Here is a 17940-nt window from a genome sequence, read left to right as displayed (position 1 = left end):
GATGGTCTCGATCTCTTGACCTCGTGATCCACCCGCCTCGGCCTCCCAAAGTGCTGGGATTACAGGCTTGAGCCACCGCGCCTGGCCTGTTTTTATTTATTTTTTGAGACAGAGTTTCACAATCTCAGCTCACTGCAGCCTCTGCCTCTTGGGTTAAAGGGATTCTCTTGCCTCAGCCTCCCCAGTAGCTGGGACTATAGGCATGTGCCACCACACCTGGCTAAATTTTTTTTGTATTTTTAGTAAAGATGAGTTTTCACCATGTTGGTCAGGCTGGTCTCTGAGGGTACCACCCCTCCATGGGCACCAAGGAAGGAGAAATATCCATACCCCAGGCACAATTAGTGCCTGAAGAATATCTTAGTTTATAGTGTTATTACTCAGTTATTTCCTTTGTATAAACCTGTATACATATAATCATATATTAGTTTATAGAATTAGTATAACTTACTGTTTACGTATATCTAGCTTATATAATCATACTTAATACTTATATCTAGCATACTTAGTTCTATATACTCTTTCTATATAATCATACAGGTATTGTAGTCGGAGCTGTACTGACACATTTAGTGCTGATTTATGGACTCCTTCTACATAACCAAATAGTAGTTTGCAGTAAGGAATGCCTAGAGCAGTCACAGAACAGAAGCAGCACATGGGAAAACAGCCAGACCAGGACGAGAACCCAAGCCCCAGGTGGTGGCGTCCCTGCCTGAAAGGGCATACTCTGTACGGTAGGCTTGGAGCAGGAGCCTCTCCTCCTGAGAAAGGAGCTGTAGCACCTCGCATCCAGTTCCTGTGGAAAGTCGGCCTCGGGCCTGAGATCCTGGAAGTAACTGAAGGAGAAGAACCCCTCTGGTGTGACCAGTCACAGCGGCTGTACACCCTGTCAGTCTTTTCTTTCTTTCTTTTTTTTCTTTCTATTTTTTTTTTTTTCCTCCTGTCAGTCTTTTCTCGCTTCTGTGCTAGCTCAAAGAAGCCTCCCATAAATGTCGTAAGAGAAGAGCTCAAGTCTGTCAGCTCCCACTGCGCTGGCTTACAGTATCCTTCTAGTAGAAATCTTTTGAAGTCTCCAGCCCCCGGATAAGAAGTCTTGCACACGACACCTGCTGCACACAGCCCACCTCCTTGCCTTGGTGACCTAAGAGGGGTAGACCCCTTTTCTGTACATGACCCTCTACTACTACGCATGGCACAGCCTCGTACTGCGCATGGCCCACCTCTCTGCCCAGGTGACATAATGGAGTGGCCCCCTTGCTTGTGACTCACATGATTACGTATGCCCTATCACTAAGCCTATAGATAATGACCTCACTCATCACCCTGCCCACTGCTTGTACTTAATACAGAGGCTTCTGCGCGTTTGGGGTTCTCACCGATCTCTGCTAATAAGTGGCGTGTCCACCCCCCGCCAAGTCCAGACGCTCTTCACCAGTTCTTCAGTGTCCTGTTTCTTTACTTCTCAGATCCTGCACCTCAGCACAGCATAAGGAACACCCCACGACCCTGTGGGGCCCTACAGCCCTGCAGGTCTCGAACTTCTAACCTCAAATGACCTCAAATTACAGTCATGAGCTACTGTACCCAGTTCAGAATAAATTTGTTTCCTCTCTGTAGGGCCGATGGCCCATAGGGTTGTGGGGTGTCCCTTATGCTGTGCTCAGGCGCAGGATCCAAGAAATAAAGACAAGACACAGAAGTTCAAGGAGGCCGGGCGCGGTGGCTCAAGCCTGTAATCCCAGCACTTTGGGAGGCCGAGGCGGGTGGATCACGAGGTCGAGAGATCGAGACCATCCTGGTCAACATGGTGAAACCCCGTCTCTACTAAAAATACAAAAAATTAGCTGGGCATGGTGGCACGTGCCTGTAATCCCAGCTACTCAGGAGGCTGAGGCAGGAGAATTGCCTGAACCCAGGAGGCGGAGGTTGCGGTGAGCCGAGATCGCGCCATTGCACTCCAGCCTGGGTAACAAGAGCGAAACCCCGTCTCAGAAAAAAAAAAAAAAAGAAGTGCAAGGAAAATGCAGCTGGGCTCCGGGGGCCATGCCACCTATGAGCAGTGACAGGTGAGGCCCCGAATGTCCAGAAGCATGAGTATTTACTGTGTATAGGTTAGGGGGCAGGGCAGTGAGTGAAATCTTTTTTTTTTTTTTTTTTTGAGACGGAGTTTCGCTCTTGTTACCCAGGCTGGAGTGCAATGGCGCGATCTCGGCTCACCGCAACCTCCGCCTCCTGGGCTCAGGCAATTCTCCTGCCTCAGCCTCCTGAGTAGCTGGGATTACAGGCATGCGCCACCACGCCCAGCTAGTTTTTTGTTTTTTGTTTTTTGGTTTTTTTTTTTTGAGACAGAGTTTCACTCTTGTTACCCAGGCTGGAGTGTAATGGCGCGATCTCGGCTCACCGCAACCTCCGCCTCCTGGGTTCAGGCAATTCTCCTGCCTCAGCCTCCTGAGTAGCTGGGATTACAGGCACGCGCCACCATGCCCAACTAATTTTTTTTGTATTTTTAGTAGAGACGGGGTTTCACCATGTTGACCAGGATGGTCTCGATCTCTCGACCTCGTGATCCACCCGCCTCGGCCTCCCAAAGTGCTGGGATTACAGGCTTGAGCCACCGCGCCCGGCTAGTTTTTTGTATTTTTGATAGAGACGGGGTTTCACCATGTTAACCAGGATGGTCTCGATCTCTCGACCTCGTGATCCACCCGCCTCGGCCTCCCAAAGCGCTGGGATTACAGGCTTGAGCCACCGCGCCCGGCCCGAAATCATCTTTAAGTGATAGGGTCGTGGGTAATAAAACAAGGGGTCCACCCCAATTAGGTCACCGAGGCCATGCACAGTGAAGTGGGTGCAGTGTGCAATACTTCTATCTATGGGCAAACTACTAAGATTTATGGGGGTTGCTTTAAGTCACACAGCAGTGACAGAGCTGTCAGGGTTACCACCATGTTCTGGCAGCTTCCAATGGGTTCTATGGGAAGATGCTTTTCAAGCAGCACAGTAGCAAGAGCTGATAAAATTCACGGTCGCTGGGCGCGGTGGCTCAAGCCTGTAATCCCAGCACTTTGGGAGGCCAAGGCGGGTGGATCACGAGGTCAAGAGATCGAGACCATCCTGGTCAACATGGTGAAACCCCGTCTCTACTAAAAATACTAAAAATTAGCTGGGCATGGTGGCGCGTGCCTGGAATCCCAGCTAATCAGGAGGCTGAGGCAGGAGAATTGCTTGAATCCAGGAGGCGGAGGCTGCGGTGAGCCGAGGTCGCGCCATTGCACTCCAGCCCAGGTAACAAAAGCGAAACTCCACCTCAAAAAAAAAAAAAAAAAAAATTCACGGTCACCAAGGTGGATTGCCGATCTGAGGGCAGCCTTCCACAAGAACTGGAGCAAGGTTCTACAATTCCTTTATCAGGAGGAGTGGCTCTCGCCCCAAGCCTGCCATACAGTGGGTATCTTTGCGATACTGAACACTGCTGCCAGGGCCATGGATTCTTGTCCTGGTATAATGGTCTTCCCTTAAACCATGCTCTGTACTGTGTCTGCTCTAGGCATTCCTCCGATTATAAGCTGCTTATTCCTTAATTCATGCTCTGCACTGTTTCCACTCTAGACATTCCTCCGATTATGAGCTACGATATAGTTATATATATATGTAGGGAAATATTCTTTACTATGAACTATTATATGATTGTATAAAGAGGATTATACAAAGGGAAATAACTGGGTAGGAACACTAAAAACTGAGATAATCTTCAAGCCCTAATTCTATAAACTAATATATGTTTATATAAAGGATTATATAAAGGGAAATAACTGAGAAGTAACTCTATAAACTGAGATATTCTTCAGGCTTAATTGTGCCAGAGTTCTGCTTAGCTCTCATTCCTTGGTGCCTATGTTGGGGGTTACCCACACTCTCCAGATAGCTTGTCTGTAGCCTTTGCTGTTTTTCTAATTGGGGGTTCTTGGTTTTTTTTCATTTGCAGGATTTCTAAAAGGAAGCCACTATCATCCACTCCTGTCTTATGGGGGAGCCACAGGCTCAGAGAGGGCAAAATTGCACAGCAAGCAGCAGCGCCTGAACACACCTGCCTGATCCCGCACCAGGGAGACAGCTAAGCCAGCACGCCCCTGGCCCTCATGCCAGGCCAGCAGGTGCTCCCATGCCAAGATTTGTTCAAGACACAGCTCATCCCTACCATTCTGTTAAGTGGACTTTAAAATCCCACCTTCTAGACACCACCGCTGAGGCCTGAGCAGCGCCCCTACCCAAACCCCAAGGCACCATGGCCAGCTGGGGTTCACGTCGAGGGCTGAGGTAGATGCTCCAGCTCTGCCCCCACCTGGAGAGGCGCTTCATCTGTCTCCCCACGGGGTCCTCAGGGGTAAACCAGCCACTGCCGAGGGGGCAAGCATCCCAGCAACTCCACAGCCGCTGCTTTTACAACCTTTTCCCTGAGGAAGCCCGCACTGCCTCAGAGCCAGCTCCCCACCCCCCAGCCCTGCACCTGCCCCCTCCATCCCTGCACCTGCACCCCACAACCAGCTCCTGGTGGCATCTAGGGTTGGAACCCCACCAGCCCTGCCACCTGCCTCCCCATGGCAAATCAAGCTGGTGGGGGCCCCTTCCTTGCAGAAGCGCCCTCCCTCCATGACCTGCCCACACCTCCCTGGCACATGCTGTCCACGCCTGGCGGCTGGCTGCCTCCTCTGTACCTCAGGGCCTCTGTGCATCCCCATGCACAGACGATGATGAATCCTGAGATCTTCAAGTGAGTGCTCTGAACTCAGGTCCCCAGGGACACCTGCTTTCCCCCACACCAACGCCCTGCAGAGCTTGCCTGTCCTAGAGGGTGGAGCCCACACCTGCCAGGGCACGAAGTCTCAAAAGGATCCTGCTTCTATGCAGAGGCTCTTGGAGGCTGGCAAAGGCACAAGAGGTCGGGCCAGGTTTTATTTGGGGTTGGGCTGTGGCTCCTCCCCACCTGTCCTCAGCAGCCTCTGCCATGGGCAGCAGGGGTGGCTGTGCTGCCTGGCCAGTGGGGTGGGGACTGAGGGAGCCACACGGAGCAGGACAGCAGTGACCTCTTTATTTTAGGCTGGGTGGATGGCTGCATGGGGGCATGTGACCGTCGGAGGACTGATCCCTGGGCTGCACGGACCTGGAGAAGATGCCCAGAGTGGGAGTTGGCCAGGAGTCCCGGAGTGTTCACTGCCTACTGCCAAGGTGAGCAAGGGCAGGGAATGTTCTGGGCTGAGAGTCCCAGACCCACCAGGGATGACCCTGCCAATCAGCAGAGAGCTCAGCCTCATACCAGCTGTGCCTCAGGCCCCAGCCAGCCCTTGCTCCTGACCCAGACAAGAAACTGCTTCATGGGGTTACAACTTCCCTTTCTAGGGGCTGGAGGGAAGAGAAACTGGACTGCTGCCTCCACTGCTGGCTGGCTTTTGGCCCTCCCTTTCCTGATGCTTCCCAGGAGCTGCCCCAGTGAAGGGCAGAGCAGGACCCGGCCAGACGCTCATGGCCAAGCCTGCACCCACTGGAGCCTGCGGCTTCCCATCTCAGAGCCTGGGACGCCTGCACAGGAGAGCAGGGCTGGGTTCCTCCTGGAGCTGCTTCAGACCCATCCTGTTGGGGCAGAGGTGCCAACCCCAAGCTCCAGGGTTAGATGTGGGACGAGGAAGGGGCAAGAGCTGGAGAGCACACAGCATAGACCAGCTCCCCCGCGACTTCGTGCTGTGTGCAGAGCAGTGTGGGGCTCCAGGGCGGTCCTCGGTAGGCCCCGTGGCTCTAGGTGCAGGAGGTACGGCCCTGGGAGGCAAGGCCAGGCCCTGCCAGAGCCCTGGGTCTGGCTCTACTGCTTGGCCAGGCCTCCCCGGGGCAGCAGCTCCACATAGCTCAGAGCACTCTGCAGTGATGTCAGGCAGTAACCCTCTTCTCCGATCAGGTACCTGTACGGATGGCAGCAGGCATCACCCGGCCTCTAGAAGGCAATGTCTGCCTTCCCAGTTCAGGGCATGGGTGGTGCGGGTGTGCAGGTGGGGCTGTCAGGGTGGCTGGGCTGGAGGAGGCCCTTTCCACCCACTCTGTGCTTGTCCTTGGACCGCAGAGCCAGGGATGGCCCTCGATCCCCTGACGGTCCCCTCCCCAGGCAGACACTGCTCAAGGGGCAGCCCCCAGCTCCTGCTGTGGGAGAGGCTGAGCTAAGCGAAGGGCCGTGGAGCATGAGGCAGCAGACACTCTACACAGGGGCACCCGTGGGGGCTGCCTGAAGGCAACATGGCTGTGACGAAGTCACTGCCCTCACCAGCTGCCACTGACAACCACCCTTCAGGCTGAGGGACAAGGTCCCCACTCATCCCACAGAGGCCCCCACCCTTCCCCCACCGGGTTCTACCCCTCGTGGATGAACTCCTCCAGGGCTGCGCACTCCGACACCAGCTGAGGGAGGCCGCTCCTCAGCACCACGAAGGAGAGGATGGGCAGCAGGTCGTCAGCACCACTGTGGGAAGGGCACGGTGGCCGTGACCGTGGGCCGGGCCTCTCGCTCCACAAACCCAGCGGCTGTGCAGCCGTCCCAGCCGCAGTCTCTGTGCCTCTTGGCCAGCGGTCCAGGAAGCCACCTGGGAGTGGCAAGGCTGTGTCTAGATGGGAGCTTCCGCTCTGCTGAGCAAGGGCTGGGCCCACACTCAGTGCCTTCCTGCTGCTACAGTCCAGCCTGTGGCACGAGGCTGAGGGTTGGGAAGACAGCCCCTCCAATGCCCCGTGCTTTTCCAGGGCCCTCCTCCCTGGCCACACTTCGGCCTCCTGGGACTCACATGGCTGCTGCAGCGATGGGCTGGGGTCCGGCCTGGGGTGTGGCCTCCAAGGTGGGGCAGTAGTCTTCTGCGCAGACACAGATGACCCGCAGGGTCCGAACTGCGCCACAGACATGTGGCTTCAGGGGCAGTTGGGGATGCCACAGGGGGACCCAACAGGGATGGGAAAGCGAACCCAGGCCGCTGCCCCACCCGGCAGCCTGAGCCCCCCTCACACCCTGCCCACCTGCCCACCCACCCAGCCCCCCACTTCCTGATGTGCAGGGCTGGGAAGAGCTGCTGTGACGCGGAGGATACTGCTCTAACTCCACTTTAGTCCTGGTCCCACCCACCCTGCATGTGACAAGCTCAGTCGTGAAGACACAGGCTCCAGGTCACCCACCGGGATGGGAGCCTGCCTCTCAGACCTGCTAACCTATGCACTCCAGCTTCTTTTGGGGGCAGCTCTCCAGGATCAGCAGTCCAAGCTCCTGGGCCGCAGCACAGTAGGGGTAGGTCCCCTTGGCCTCCGGGTCCTTGGGGAGGAGCTTGGTAGGGATCCCGATGGCGGTGGGGGGTGCGTTCCTATAGAGCTCCATGCTCCTGCTCAGAGCGGCCTCCCGGGCTCGGTGCACGCTCCTGGGGCAGGGAGAGGCCAGGCTAAGCCGCCCCAGGGATCCTGCCCTGGGGACAGAGGCAGGGCTATGGCTGGAGGGAGGTCCCTGGAGCTGTCCTGGAGAAAACTGGCTATGTATCCCAAGCAAACCCAGGCATGGGAGGTGGGTACAGCCCTACCTGCAAACTGGAAGCCCCTGAGGATGGCCTCGGGGTAAAGCACAGGCCAGGGCAGCAAACACGAGTCTTAGGGACTGAATAGAGGAGACCGTGCCAGGGGTACTAGGCAGGCAGACGCCACACCACGTGGAAGTGGGCCTGTACCTGTACAGGGCCAGCAGCAGAGGCCACAGCGGGGAGAAGAAGGGCTCCTCTATGCACGCCAGGCAGCGGTCCTTGGAGGCAGCTGTGTTGAGGCCTTCAAAGGCCAGAAGGGTCAGCGAGAGCAGCCTGTCTGCTGGGAACAGAGCCGGGGACATCCACACAGGCCCCTCCCCTGCTGGGTCAAGTGGCTGGAAGCCATGGGGCCTCCTCTGCTGAGCAAGCTCTCTGAGGAGCAGGGCAACCCGCAGTGTCCAGGAGCAGTGGGGAGGCCCTGTCTGGTCCTCTTTCCACCAGCTTCAACCCTCCTGCAGCCACACCTGATGCTCCTGGGCCCAGGGCAGGGAGTCTGGGAGCAGAAACTGTCACCTACAGCTGCTGCCCCCTTCGGCCAGCAGCCTGAGAAGAGTGGAGGATGAGCCCTTTCTCAAAAGGGCATTTACCCAAAACTGCAGCAACCAGGGTAGACTTTAGAATCAGCCCCCTGTGGGTGGGAGCCCTGAACAAGGTCGTGTGTGTGGGCGGCAGAGCCAGAATGGTCCCTTGGGCTGCTGGCCTCCCTCACTGGTTCTGAGAGAACTCTAGGCCAGGTGTGGTGGCTCACACCTGTAATGCCAGCACTTTGGGAGGCCGTGGCAGGGGGATCACCGGAGGTCAAGAGTTTGAGACCAGCCTGGCCAATGTGGTGAAACCCTGTCTCTACTGCTCCATTTCCAAAATGAGAAGAGCTGAGGCATGGGGCCATTGCCACCTGCAGGCTGGGCTGGGTGGACACGAGTCTGATCAGAAGCTCTGACTGAGAGGCCTTTCCCTAAATAGAAGCTTGAGATGGACCAACAAGCAGGGTGAAGAGCCGCAGCCCCTCCCGCAGTGAGGGCTGATGGGGGCGCAGGACGTGGAGGCCTGGCCTCACCGATGGCGTTGTGGATGTCCTCCACCGCACTCTTCAGTTGCTGCAGCTGCGGCTCGGGCTGCCCCCCATGGCCCCGGCCCCGGCCCTGTCGCTCAGACGTCCCCAGGAACTGCTCCAGGTCCTCAAACGAGCTGTCCTTGTCCGGCAGGCCAGACACGACATCCCCCACAGGTGAGGGAGGCCCCGTGGGGCGGGGGTGGAGTGAGGGCATGGGGGGGCTGTCCTGGGGCTGCGGGGCCGTGCTGGGCTCGCACGGGGACAGCATGCAGTGGAGGCTCTGCGAGGGCCGCAGCCGCCGGCTTCCAGGGTTGGGGGTCGGGGGGCAGCAGCCCGAGGCTGGTGCGGCCGCCCTGCTCACCGCGGGATACAGGGTGCTGTACACTGCACACTGCAGCCGCCTCAGGAGCTGCACAATCGGGTGGTCAGGGAGGCTGTGGGAGAGGAGGGCGTGAGAACGCGGCCAGCCTCGGCGTCCCGCCCCTGTGCCGCCCTCCTGGGGGCCCCCACCAGTCTACAGAGGAGCCGCGCTACGCCTGGTTTAGAGAAGTGACTCGCGTCACCTCCTGACAGTGAATGGCCTGCAAAGGTCGTAGAAGCCGAGGAAACGCCCTCAGCGTGAAGGGAGCTGTGGTGTCCAGGTGGCTGGGGCACAGGGTCCTTGGGGCAGCGTGGCAGCCTCATCCTGTCAGTCCAGCCCCTCCCCGACACCCAACCCACACAGGGGCTCAGTGGTGCCTGAGGCCCAGCTACCTGAGCAGATGTGACAGCAGGCTGGTCACCAGCGACAGGTCCCCTGGGCTCCTCTTGAGCTTGGCCTTCCAGTGCTTTGGCCAGTCCTATGGAACAGGGGGCCTTGGAGGGAAGCACCTGGGTCCCCACGACCAGACGCGCCCCATCTGCCACCAGTGCTTGCCCCAAGAGACTCTGGGAGACCGTCCTGGGGTGCAGGAGACCCAGCACCAGCAGGCTGCACAACCCACCCCCACCAGAGGGAGACCTTATTTGAAGCCTGGTCCTGCCCCCTTGTCGGGTCCCTCCCACGAGGCCCGGGCCCCGCCTCAATGGGACAAATCCTGGGCCCTGTCGGCCTGAGGGGGACGCACGTGGTCCTGCTCGTACTCCAGGATGGCTGCGTAAAGTGCCCGCTGCTCCCGCTCCTCCGGGGTCAGGGCGACCTGGCTGCAAAACCTCCTGGGGAAGAAGGCGCTCGCAAAAGCTTGTGCAACCCAAGGGCTGGTGGATCCCGGGGCCGGGGTTGGGCTGGGCTGTCTCCGCAGTGGGGGACTGGGCAGGAGTCGCACCTGTTGGCAGCCTCCTGGAGCCGCAACCGGCGCTCCTCCATCTTCCTCTGGAGCTGGGTGCAGAGTCAAGGGGACGCGCGTCGGATCTGAGGGGGCTCTCGGCCCCCCACCCCCGCCCCACACCTGCAACCACACCCCAAGCAGCCGGGACGTCCCAGGGACCCCCTCAGTGAGAGGTAGTCCCCAGGGCAGGCTTCTGGGGCAGAAGGCAGCCTGCGCTGAAGCCAGGAGGGCAGAGCCAGAGGGCTGGGGGAATAGGGGTGGGGAACTTCCCCAGAGGCCATCCCTCTGCAAAGCGGGAAGCCCCTCAGCCCTGTACCCCAACCCTGGAACCTCTGCTACCCTTGCTACCCTATTCTCTGGCTTTGGCTCATGGCCACACTGAGTTCTCCCCAGAGACCACTAGGGTGGTCAGAAAGGGTGCTGTCTCCTCCCGTGCTTTGGCGATCACCAGGTTCTCCATCATCTGCCGCTGTAGAGAGAGGGTCTGGGAGAGGAAGGAGGGAGTAAGACCAGCTCCCTTGCACCGCCAGGCTCTCCCTGGGCCCCACTCACCAGGGATGTCTTCTGCATAGCCTGGCTGGGGTCTAGCCGGGCCATCCGGGCCTCATATGCAGCCTTCAGCTTCTGATTCTGCAGGGAGGCTTCCTCCAAGGGCGTCAGCTCTCTGGAAATGTGATGAGCTGCTGTCTAGACTCCAGGAAGCCCAGTGGTGTTCTGGCTACAAAAGGAGCTTCTCTCATCCTCCCTGTTGGCTCTGAAGCCAGGAGGTAAGGAGGAGGAGGAGGGGAGGTGGTGCTGGTAATGGGGGCAGGCAGGGAGCCATCTGGGGTGGGCTGCAGCACCTGCCTCTTCCTGCCTGCCCTGCCAGTACAGTGATTTTGGCCGGGCACAGTGGCTCCCTCCTATAATCCCAGCACTTTGGGAAGCCAAGGCGGGCAGAGACCTGAGGTCAGGAGTTCGAGACCAGCCTGGCCAACATGGTGAAACCCCATCTCTACTAAAAACATAAAGATTAGCTGGACATGGTGCTGCACACCTATAATCCCGACTACTCGGGAGGCTGAGGCAGAAATGCTTGAAACTGGGGGGGCAAGGTTGCCATGAGCTGAGATCCAGCCACTGCACTCAAGCCTGGGCGATAAGAGGGAGATTCCATCTCAAAAAAACAAAACAAAAACCAAAGCCACAAGTTTTGGTATTGCCAGGACTTTTGACTTTTCAAGAGAAGTTGGACCACTGGACTTTCATGGAGATTAGTTACATGTGTTCAGCAAAACATGAATCTTGTCAAAGCAAAAGCTTGTGCAACCCAAGGGCTGGAAGACTTTGAATCCAGCCCAACACAAATTCCTAAACTTTCTTAAACCATCACTGAGGGTGCGGTGGCTCACGCCTGTAACCCCAGCTCTTTGCGAGGCCAAGGCAGGTGGATCACGAAGTTAGGAGATCAAGACCATCCTGGCTAACATGGTGAAACCCCTTCTCTACTAAAAATACAAAACATTAGCCGGCCGTGGTGGCACACGCCTGTAGTCCTAGCTACTTGGGAGGCTGAGGCGGGAGAATCCCTTGAACCCAGGAGGTGGAAGTAGATTTTTTTTGGTTTGAGACGAAGTCTCACTCTGTCACCCAGGCTGGAGTGCAGTGGTCCGGTCTTGACTCACTCCAACTTCCGCCTCCTGGGTTTAAGCGATTCTCCCACCTCAGCCTCCTGAGTAGCTGGGACTATAGGTGTGTGCCACCACACCCAACTAATTTTTTGTATTTTTAGAGAGATGGGGTTTCAACGTGTTGGCCAGGCTGGTCTCAAACTCCTGACCTCATAATCTGCCCGCCTAGGCCTCACAAAGTGCTGGGATTACAGGTTTGATCCACCGTGCTTAGCATTTGCAATTTTTTTAAAGCTTATCAGCTATCATTAGTGTTAGTATATTTTATGTGTGGCCCAAGGAAGCCAAAAGATTAGACACCCCTGCTTTAAAGGCACTATATGGGTCAAATAGCTAGATGAGTTTCTGATTCATGAAAGGAAGAGGTATATTGTCTCCTTTAAACAGTTCCCAACAGCCGCTCCACCTTGAAAGCTTTGGTCCCTCTTACCTTCCCCCTGTCAGGGACAATGGAGGGTGGTGGTGGGGATAGGAGGAGGAAAGACAGCCTTACAGCTCGCCATCCTGCCTGAAGCCGCACTTGCCGAAATGAGGTGACTGGAAGCCAAGCTCAGCCACCCTTCTTTTCTATCCCACTTGGGATTCACTGGGCTTTTTGCATTCGTGTCTCTGTGCCTTTCATCAGTTCTAGACAACTGTCTGCCATTCTAACTTCGTTTTTTTTTTTTTTTTTTTGATATGTAGTCTTGCTCTGTCCCCCAAGCTGAAGTGCAATGGCGTGATCCTGATTCACTGCAACCCCCACCTCCTGGATTCAAGCAATTCTCTGCTTCAGCCTCCTGAGTAGCTGGAATTACAGATACCCACCACCATACCTGGCTAATTTTTGTATTTTTTTTTTTTTTTTTTTTTTGAGACGGAGTTTTGCTCTTGTTACCCAGGCCGGAGTGCAATGGCGCGATCTCGGCTCACCGCCACCTCCGCCTCCTGGGTTCAGGCAATTCTCCTGCCTCAGCCTCCTGAGTAGCTGGGATTACAGGCACGTGCCACCATGCCCAGCGAATTTTTTGTATTTTTAGTAGAGACGGGGTTTCACCATGTTGACCACGATGGTCTCGATCTCTTGACCTTGTGATCCACCCGCCTCGGCCTCCCAAAGTGCTGGGATTACAGGCTTGAGCCACCGCGCCCGGCCAATTTTTGTATTTTTAGTAGAGACGGGGTTTCACCATCTTGGCCAAGCTGGTCTTGAACTCCTGACTCTGAGATCCACCCGCCGTGGCCTCCCAAAGTGCTGGGACTGCAGGCGTGAGCCACTGTGCTTGGCCCTGCTGCTCTACCTGCTAATAATGCCTCGCTCCCATTTTCTTTCTACTTTTTCTGGAACTCCAGTGAACACATTAGGCTTTGTATCTCTTGCTTTCTGTTTTTATTTGTTTTTGTCATTCATTCCAGGTATCTTTTAACCTTTTTTCCAATACATGAATTTGCTCTTCAGCTGTGTCTGCTCTGCTGTTAAGAACCTGTTTGCTCACTTCTGTATGTAAGGATTTGTATGTATATATACAGTATTTTTTTTTTGAGACAGTCTCGCACTATCGCCCAGGATGGAGTGCAGTGGTGCAATCTCTGCTCACTGCAACCTCCGATTCCCAGGTTCAAGCAATTCTCCTAACTCAGCCTCCACGCACGGCTCATTTTGTATTTTTAGTAGAGATGGGGTTTTACCATGTTGGTCAGGCTGGTCTTTAACTCCTGACCTCATGATCTGCCCGCTTTGGCCTCCCATAGTTCTGGTATTACAGGTATGAGCCACCGAGCCTGGCCCATAGATACATATAATTTATTCTTGTTTCGAGCTAAAATTATTTATTTATTTATTTTATTTTATTTTATTTTATTTTATTTTATTTTTTTTTTTTTTTGAGACAGAGTTTCGCTCTTGTTACCCAGGCTGGAGTGCAATGGCGCGATCTCGGCTCACCGCAACCTCCGCCTCCTGGGCTCAGGCAATTCTCCTGCCTCAGCCTCCTAAGTAGCTGGGATTACAGGCACGCACCACCATGCCCAGCTAACTTTTTTTTTTTGTATTTTTAGTAGAGACGGGGTTTCACCTTGTTGACCAGGATGGTCTCGATCTCTCGACCTCGTGATCCACCCGCCTCGGCCTCCCAAAGTGCTGGGATTACAGGCTTGAGCCACCGCGCCCGGCTATTTTATTTTTTTATTTTATTTTTTTTTTTTTTTGAGACAGAGTTACGCTCTTGTTACCCAGGCTGGAGTGCAATGGCGCGATCTCGGCTCACCGCAACCTCCGCCTCCCGGGTTCAGGCAATTCTCCTGCCTCAGCCTCCTGAGTAGCTGGGATTACAGGCACGAGCCACCATGCCCAGCTAATTTTTTGTATTTTTAGTAGAGACGGGGTTTCACCACGTTGACCAGGATGGTCTCGATCTCTCGACCTCGTGATCCACCCGCGTCGGCCTCCCAAAGTGCTGGGATTACAGGCTTGAGCCACCGCGCCCGGCTATTTTATTTTTTTTGAGACGGAGTTTCGCTCTTGTTACCCAGGCTGGAGTGCAATGGCGCAATCCCGGCTCACCGCAACCTCCGCCTCCCGGGTTCAGGCAATTCTCCTGCCTCAGCCTCCTGAGTAGCTGGGATTACAGACGACTGCCACCACGACCAGCTAATTTTTGTATTTTTAGTAGAGATGGGGTTTCACCATCTTGCCTAGGCTGGTCTTGAACTCCTGACCTTGTGATCCACCCACCTCAGCCTCCCACAGCGCTGGAATTACAGGTATGAGCACCTCACCTGGCCCCCATTTGCTTTTGTCAGGCAAGAGGATATTCCTGTTCTGGGACCCATTTTAACTAAATTCGATACGATTGGCTCATCTTCCTCAGCCTCAGAAACCCAATCCCATCTTCAGCCCAGCTCCCATCTTGCCCATCTTACTTCTTAGAGCTTTGTGACTCTGCCCCCTGAAGCTTCTGGAAGATCTCGGGCGGAAGAAAAGGAGAGAGCTTCCCTCCTTCATCTGAATACACACGTCGGTGTCGGCCGGCAGGTTGGGGGTTGGGAGCAGCCGCAGACATGGCTGGCTTCAGGCGTGTTTTCCCTGCAAGCCATTGATCGGCAGGGGTCAGCAGGTGGGCCCACACCCCCCAGAGGAGACGCAGGCTTGGGGGTGACCCAGGAGCACCGCGCCTACTGCAGGGACCCACCAAGCTTGGCCGCTGTCGACTGGGCCCTCTCCAGACACTGCTGTGCTAGCTTCAGCATCTTGGAGGTATCAGGGGGCATGGTTTCCCCAGGTTCTGGGGAAGGGACAAGAAAGCTGGTCACAGTCAGCTCTATTACTGTTACCTGTTGCTGAGATAAAATGAGGCGATGGACGAGCCAGGCAAGCCCACTGCCCCAACTCCACTAACCCCAGGTAAGCCCACTGCCCCTTACCACTGCCCCTGGGCAAGCCTACTGCTCCCCATGCCCCCCACACTGCCCCTGGGCAAGCCCACTGCCCCCCATGCCTGCCACTGACCACAGGCAAGCCCAATGCCCCTGACACTGCCCCCAGGCAAGCCCACTGTCCCCACCGTGGACCCTGGGCCACCCCCCCAACCACTACTGACCCTGGGCCAGCCCCCAACCACTCATCTCAAATCACCTGCCCTGGTTTTACCTCATGACCTTGCTGAATCCGTGTGCCCCTCACGGAGGCCTGTGAGAGCCTGCACCCTAAACAGGGCCTTTGCTGCTCACTCAGGGCCTCACGTGCAGCTGCAGCCCTCTGGGAAGGGGCTATTTCAGAGACAAGTACGTGCTGAGGGGAATCTCCTCACCCATCTCCCACCAGCTGAGCTATATTTTTTTTTTTGAGAGAGAGAGTTTTGCTCTTGTCGCCCAGGCTGGAATGCAATGGCATGATCTCCGCTCGCTGCAACCTCTGCCTCCTGGGTTCAAGTGATTCTCCTGCCTCAGGCTCCCAAGTAGCTGGGATTACAGGCTCCTGCCACCAGGCTTGGCTAATTTTTGTATTTTTAGTAGAGACAGGGGTTGCCGAGGCTGGTCTCGAACTCCTGACTTCAGATGATCTGCCCACCTAGGCCTCCCAAAGTGCTGGGATGACAGTGAGTGAGCCAGTGCCCGGCTAGCTGAGCTGTACCTTTAGTGGTTTCCACTTCTTCCAGTAGCACCTGGGAGATATAGTGGATGCTTCTCAGGTATTCCGTGTATGCCTCCTGTGTCCAGGAAAGAAGTGGGTCAGGGCAGTGGAGGGGAGTGACTCCATCTCTCCTGCTTTGTGCACTTGTGGGATAAGCAAGGAACACCACCACCTGCTTATCTCTAAGCTGTACCCAGAGACATGTAGCCTTCAGTGAGGAGCTGCAGCTGGAAAGCCTCGGTGGTCTGATCAGTGGTGTCCTGCCTATGGCACAGGCAGTTCACAGCTCTCCAGACTTGGAAAGGAAGTGGGGGCCTGAGAGGGAGCCAGGGATGAGCTGGACCTCACTTCTTCCTCTCACTGCCTTTCTCTCCAGCACAGGAGCTGGGGTTCTCATTCAGTGGCCCGGGGAAGTGACTTTGGCAGTTTGTCATTTTTTCACCCTGTGAAACAAGTTTCCTTCTTGTGCAACTCAAGGGCAATTCAGTCAGTGGCTTAAAAAATACTTCCTGAGAGGATACAGAGGAGCAATGCCACAAGTTTTTTGATTACTTCCTGGCTTAAGTTCTGAGAAATCCCTTTCCCAGAACCCGAGTTAAGTATTCCCCGTGCACGCAGGAGCCTAGAACACTTGGCTGTTATGTTTTAAGGCTGTGCGGACCCCCTCTAGCAAGGCAAAGGTCATTAGGAGCACAGCGTGCTGTTTTGTTTTGTTTGTTTTAGTGGTTTTTGGAAACCACTAAAGGGACGGCTTAGCTGGCCGGGCACTGGCTCACTCACTGGCAACGGAGTGTCACTCTGTCGCCCAGGCTGGAGTGCACTGGCACGGTCTCGGCTCACTACAGCTGCCTCCCTGGCTCAAGCAATTCTCCTGCCTCAGCCTCTCCAGCAGGTGCGATTACGGGCGTGCGCCACCACCCTGGCTATTTTTGTATTTTTAGTAGAGACGGGGTTTAACCATGTGGGCCAGGATGGTCTCGATTTTTTTTTTTTTTTTTTTTGAGACAGAGTCTCGCACTGTCCCCCAGGCTGTAGTGCAGTAGCACGATCTAGGCTCACTGCAGTCTCCGCCTCCTGGGTTCAAGCAATTCTCCTGCCTCAGCGTCCAGAGTAGCTGGGATTACAGGGGTGCGCCACCACGCTCAGCTAATTTTTTTGTATTTTTAGTAGAGACGGGGTTTCAGCCTGTTGGCCAGGATGGTCTAGAGCTCTTGACCTCGTGATCCGCCCGCCTGGGCCTCCCAAAGTGTTGGGATTACAGGCGTGCGCCACCGCGCCGGCAATACGGTGTGTTTTTGTTGTTGTTCTGTCCCTAGGTGTTACGTTACCTATGGTTAATTAAATCGGTGCCTCAGAGAGAAAGACAAAATATAATCCAGGCAGGATTTCTGATGTGTGGGGGCCCCGCTGCCCTAAAAACCAACTTAGGGAAAGCAGCAGATTCAGGAAGGAGGCTTCTCCTCGGCACAGGCATCCTTCCCTCCTTGGGCGGCCGGGTGGGCTGAGCCGGCTTCTCTACCTTAGATTCCGGAACGGACCACACCCCTCCGGCCCGCGCTTCCTTCCCAGGAATCCCAGGAGGCGACTGCAAACAGCATCGCCAGTGAGCGGGCCTGTGGCCTCCTCGGGAAGCCGCCCCCGGTGGCAGCCGGATTAAATCTGCACGAACGCAGGCGCCGCCCGCCACACGGGGTCTGGAGGGTCGCCCGGGCCCGCTCCGCGTCCCCTCCACAGGCGGAGCCAGGCTCAGAGGCACCGGCTCGGCCACGGAAGGGAAAGCCGAGGCGGTAGGCGCTGAGCTGTCCAAGGTCACCGCCCGCCCCAGGCGACGCCCGCTGCGCCCCGCCCCATTCCTCGCCCGGGAACCGCGGTCCGGGGTCCCTGCTGGCGCCCGCCCCCGCGTCCCCAGCCCGCGCCGGCCCCGTCCTCGCCCTCCTGGGGCGGGGGTCTCTCCAGGGGCCACCCCGGAGGCCAAGCCCCGCCCCCGCCCCGCCTCACCCGGGGCCGGTTGCTGGTGTCCAACTCGATCGCCCCGTTGGCCAGCTTCATGGCGCTCTGCAGCGGCTTTACCGTGCCGTCCCCGGCCGCAGCGGCCATGACGCCGGGCGGGGGAGGTGGCGGCGGCGGCAGCGGAGGGGCGGGGCAGGCGGCCGGGATCCCGGAACGCAGCGGGCGCGGGTGCGGAAGCCGCCGGAGCAGCGGACCG

The 17940-nt window shown here is 56.4% G+C and overlaps 1 protein-coding gene across 7 annotated transcripts; it reads right to left on the bottom strand.

Moving 5' to 3' along the window:
* Positions 1 to 5075: 5075 nt before the first annotated feature.
* VPS9D1 (VPS9 domain containing 1) lies at positions 5076 to 17831 on the bottom strand. Of its 7 annotated transcripts, none has more exons than XM_039460311.2 (15): positions 17733 to 17831; positions 15735 to 15810; positions 14794 to 14886; positions 14525 to 14687; positions 10506 to 10617; positions 10375 to 10437; positions 9951 to 10003; positions 9753 to 9840; positions 9400 to 9485; positions 8650 to 9080; positions 7740 to 7872; positions 7237 to 7439; positions 6822 to 6921; positions 6401 to 6505; positions 5076 to 5954 (listed from the first exon to the last, which is right to left on the bottom strand). In XM_039460311.2, exons 1-15 carry the CDS (start codon positions 17829 to 17831, stop codon positions 5858 to 5860), a joined length of 1902 nt encoding a protein of 633 aa, XP_039316245.1. In that variant the 3' UTR covers positions 5076 to 5857. The 7 variants fall into 7 exon arrangements, with proteins under 7 accessions (XP_039316245.1, XP_039316267.1, XP_039316252.1 ...); XM_039460333.2 differs by having other exon boundaries at positions 6822 to 6888; XM_039460318.2 differs by having other exon boundaries at positions 7740 to 7869.
* Between the last annotated feature and the right edge of the window lie 109 nt (positions 17832 to 17940).

Source organism: Saimiri boliviensis, chromosome 1 (genome assembly GCF_048565385.1).
Source record: "Saimiri boliviensis isolate mSaiBol1 chromosome 1, mSaiBol1.pri, whole genome shotgun sequence".
Taxonomy (NCBI): Eukaryota; Metazoa; Chordata; class Mammalia; order Primates; family Cebidae; genus Saimiri; species Saimiri boliviensis.
Note: the sequence above shows the minus strand (reverse complement) of the source record. Positions and strands in the feature narration are given on the sequence as shown.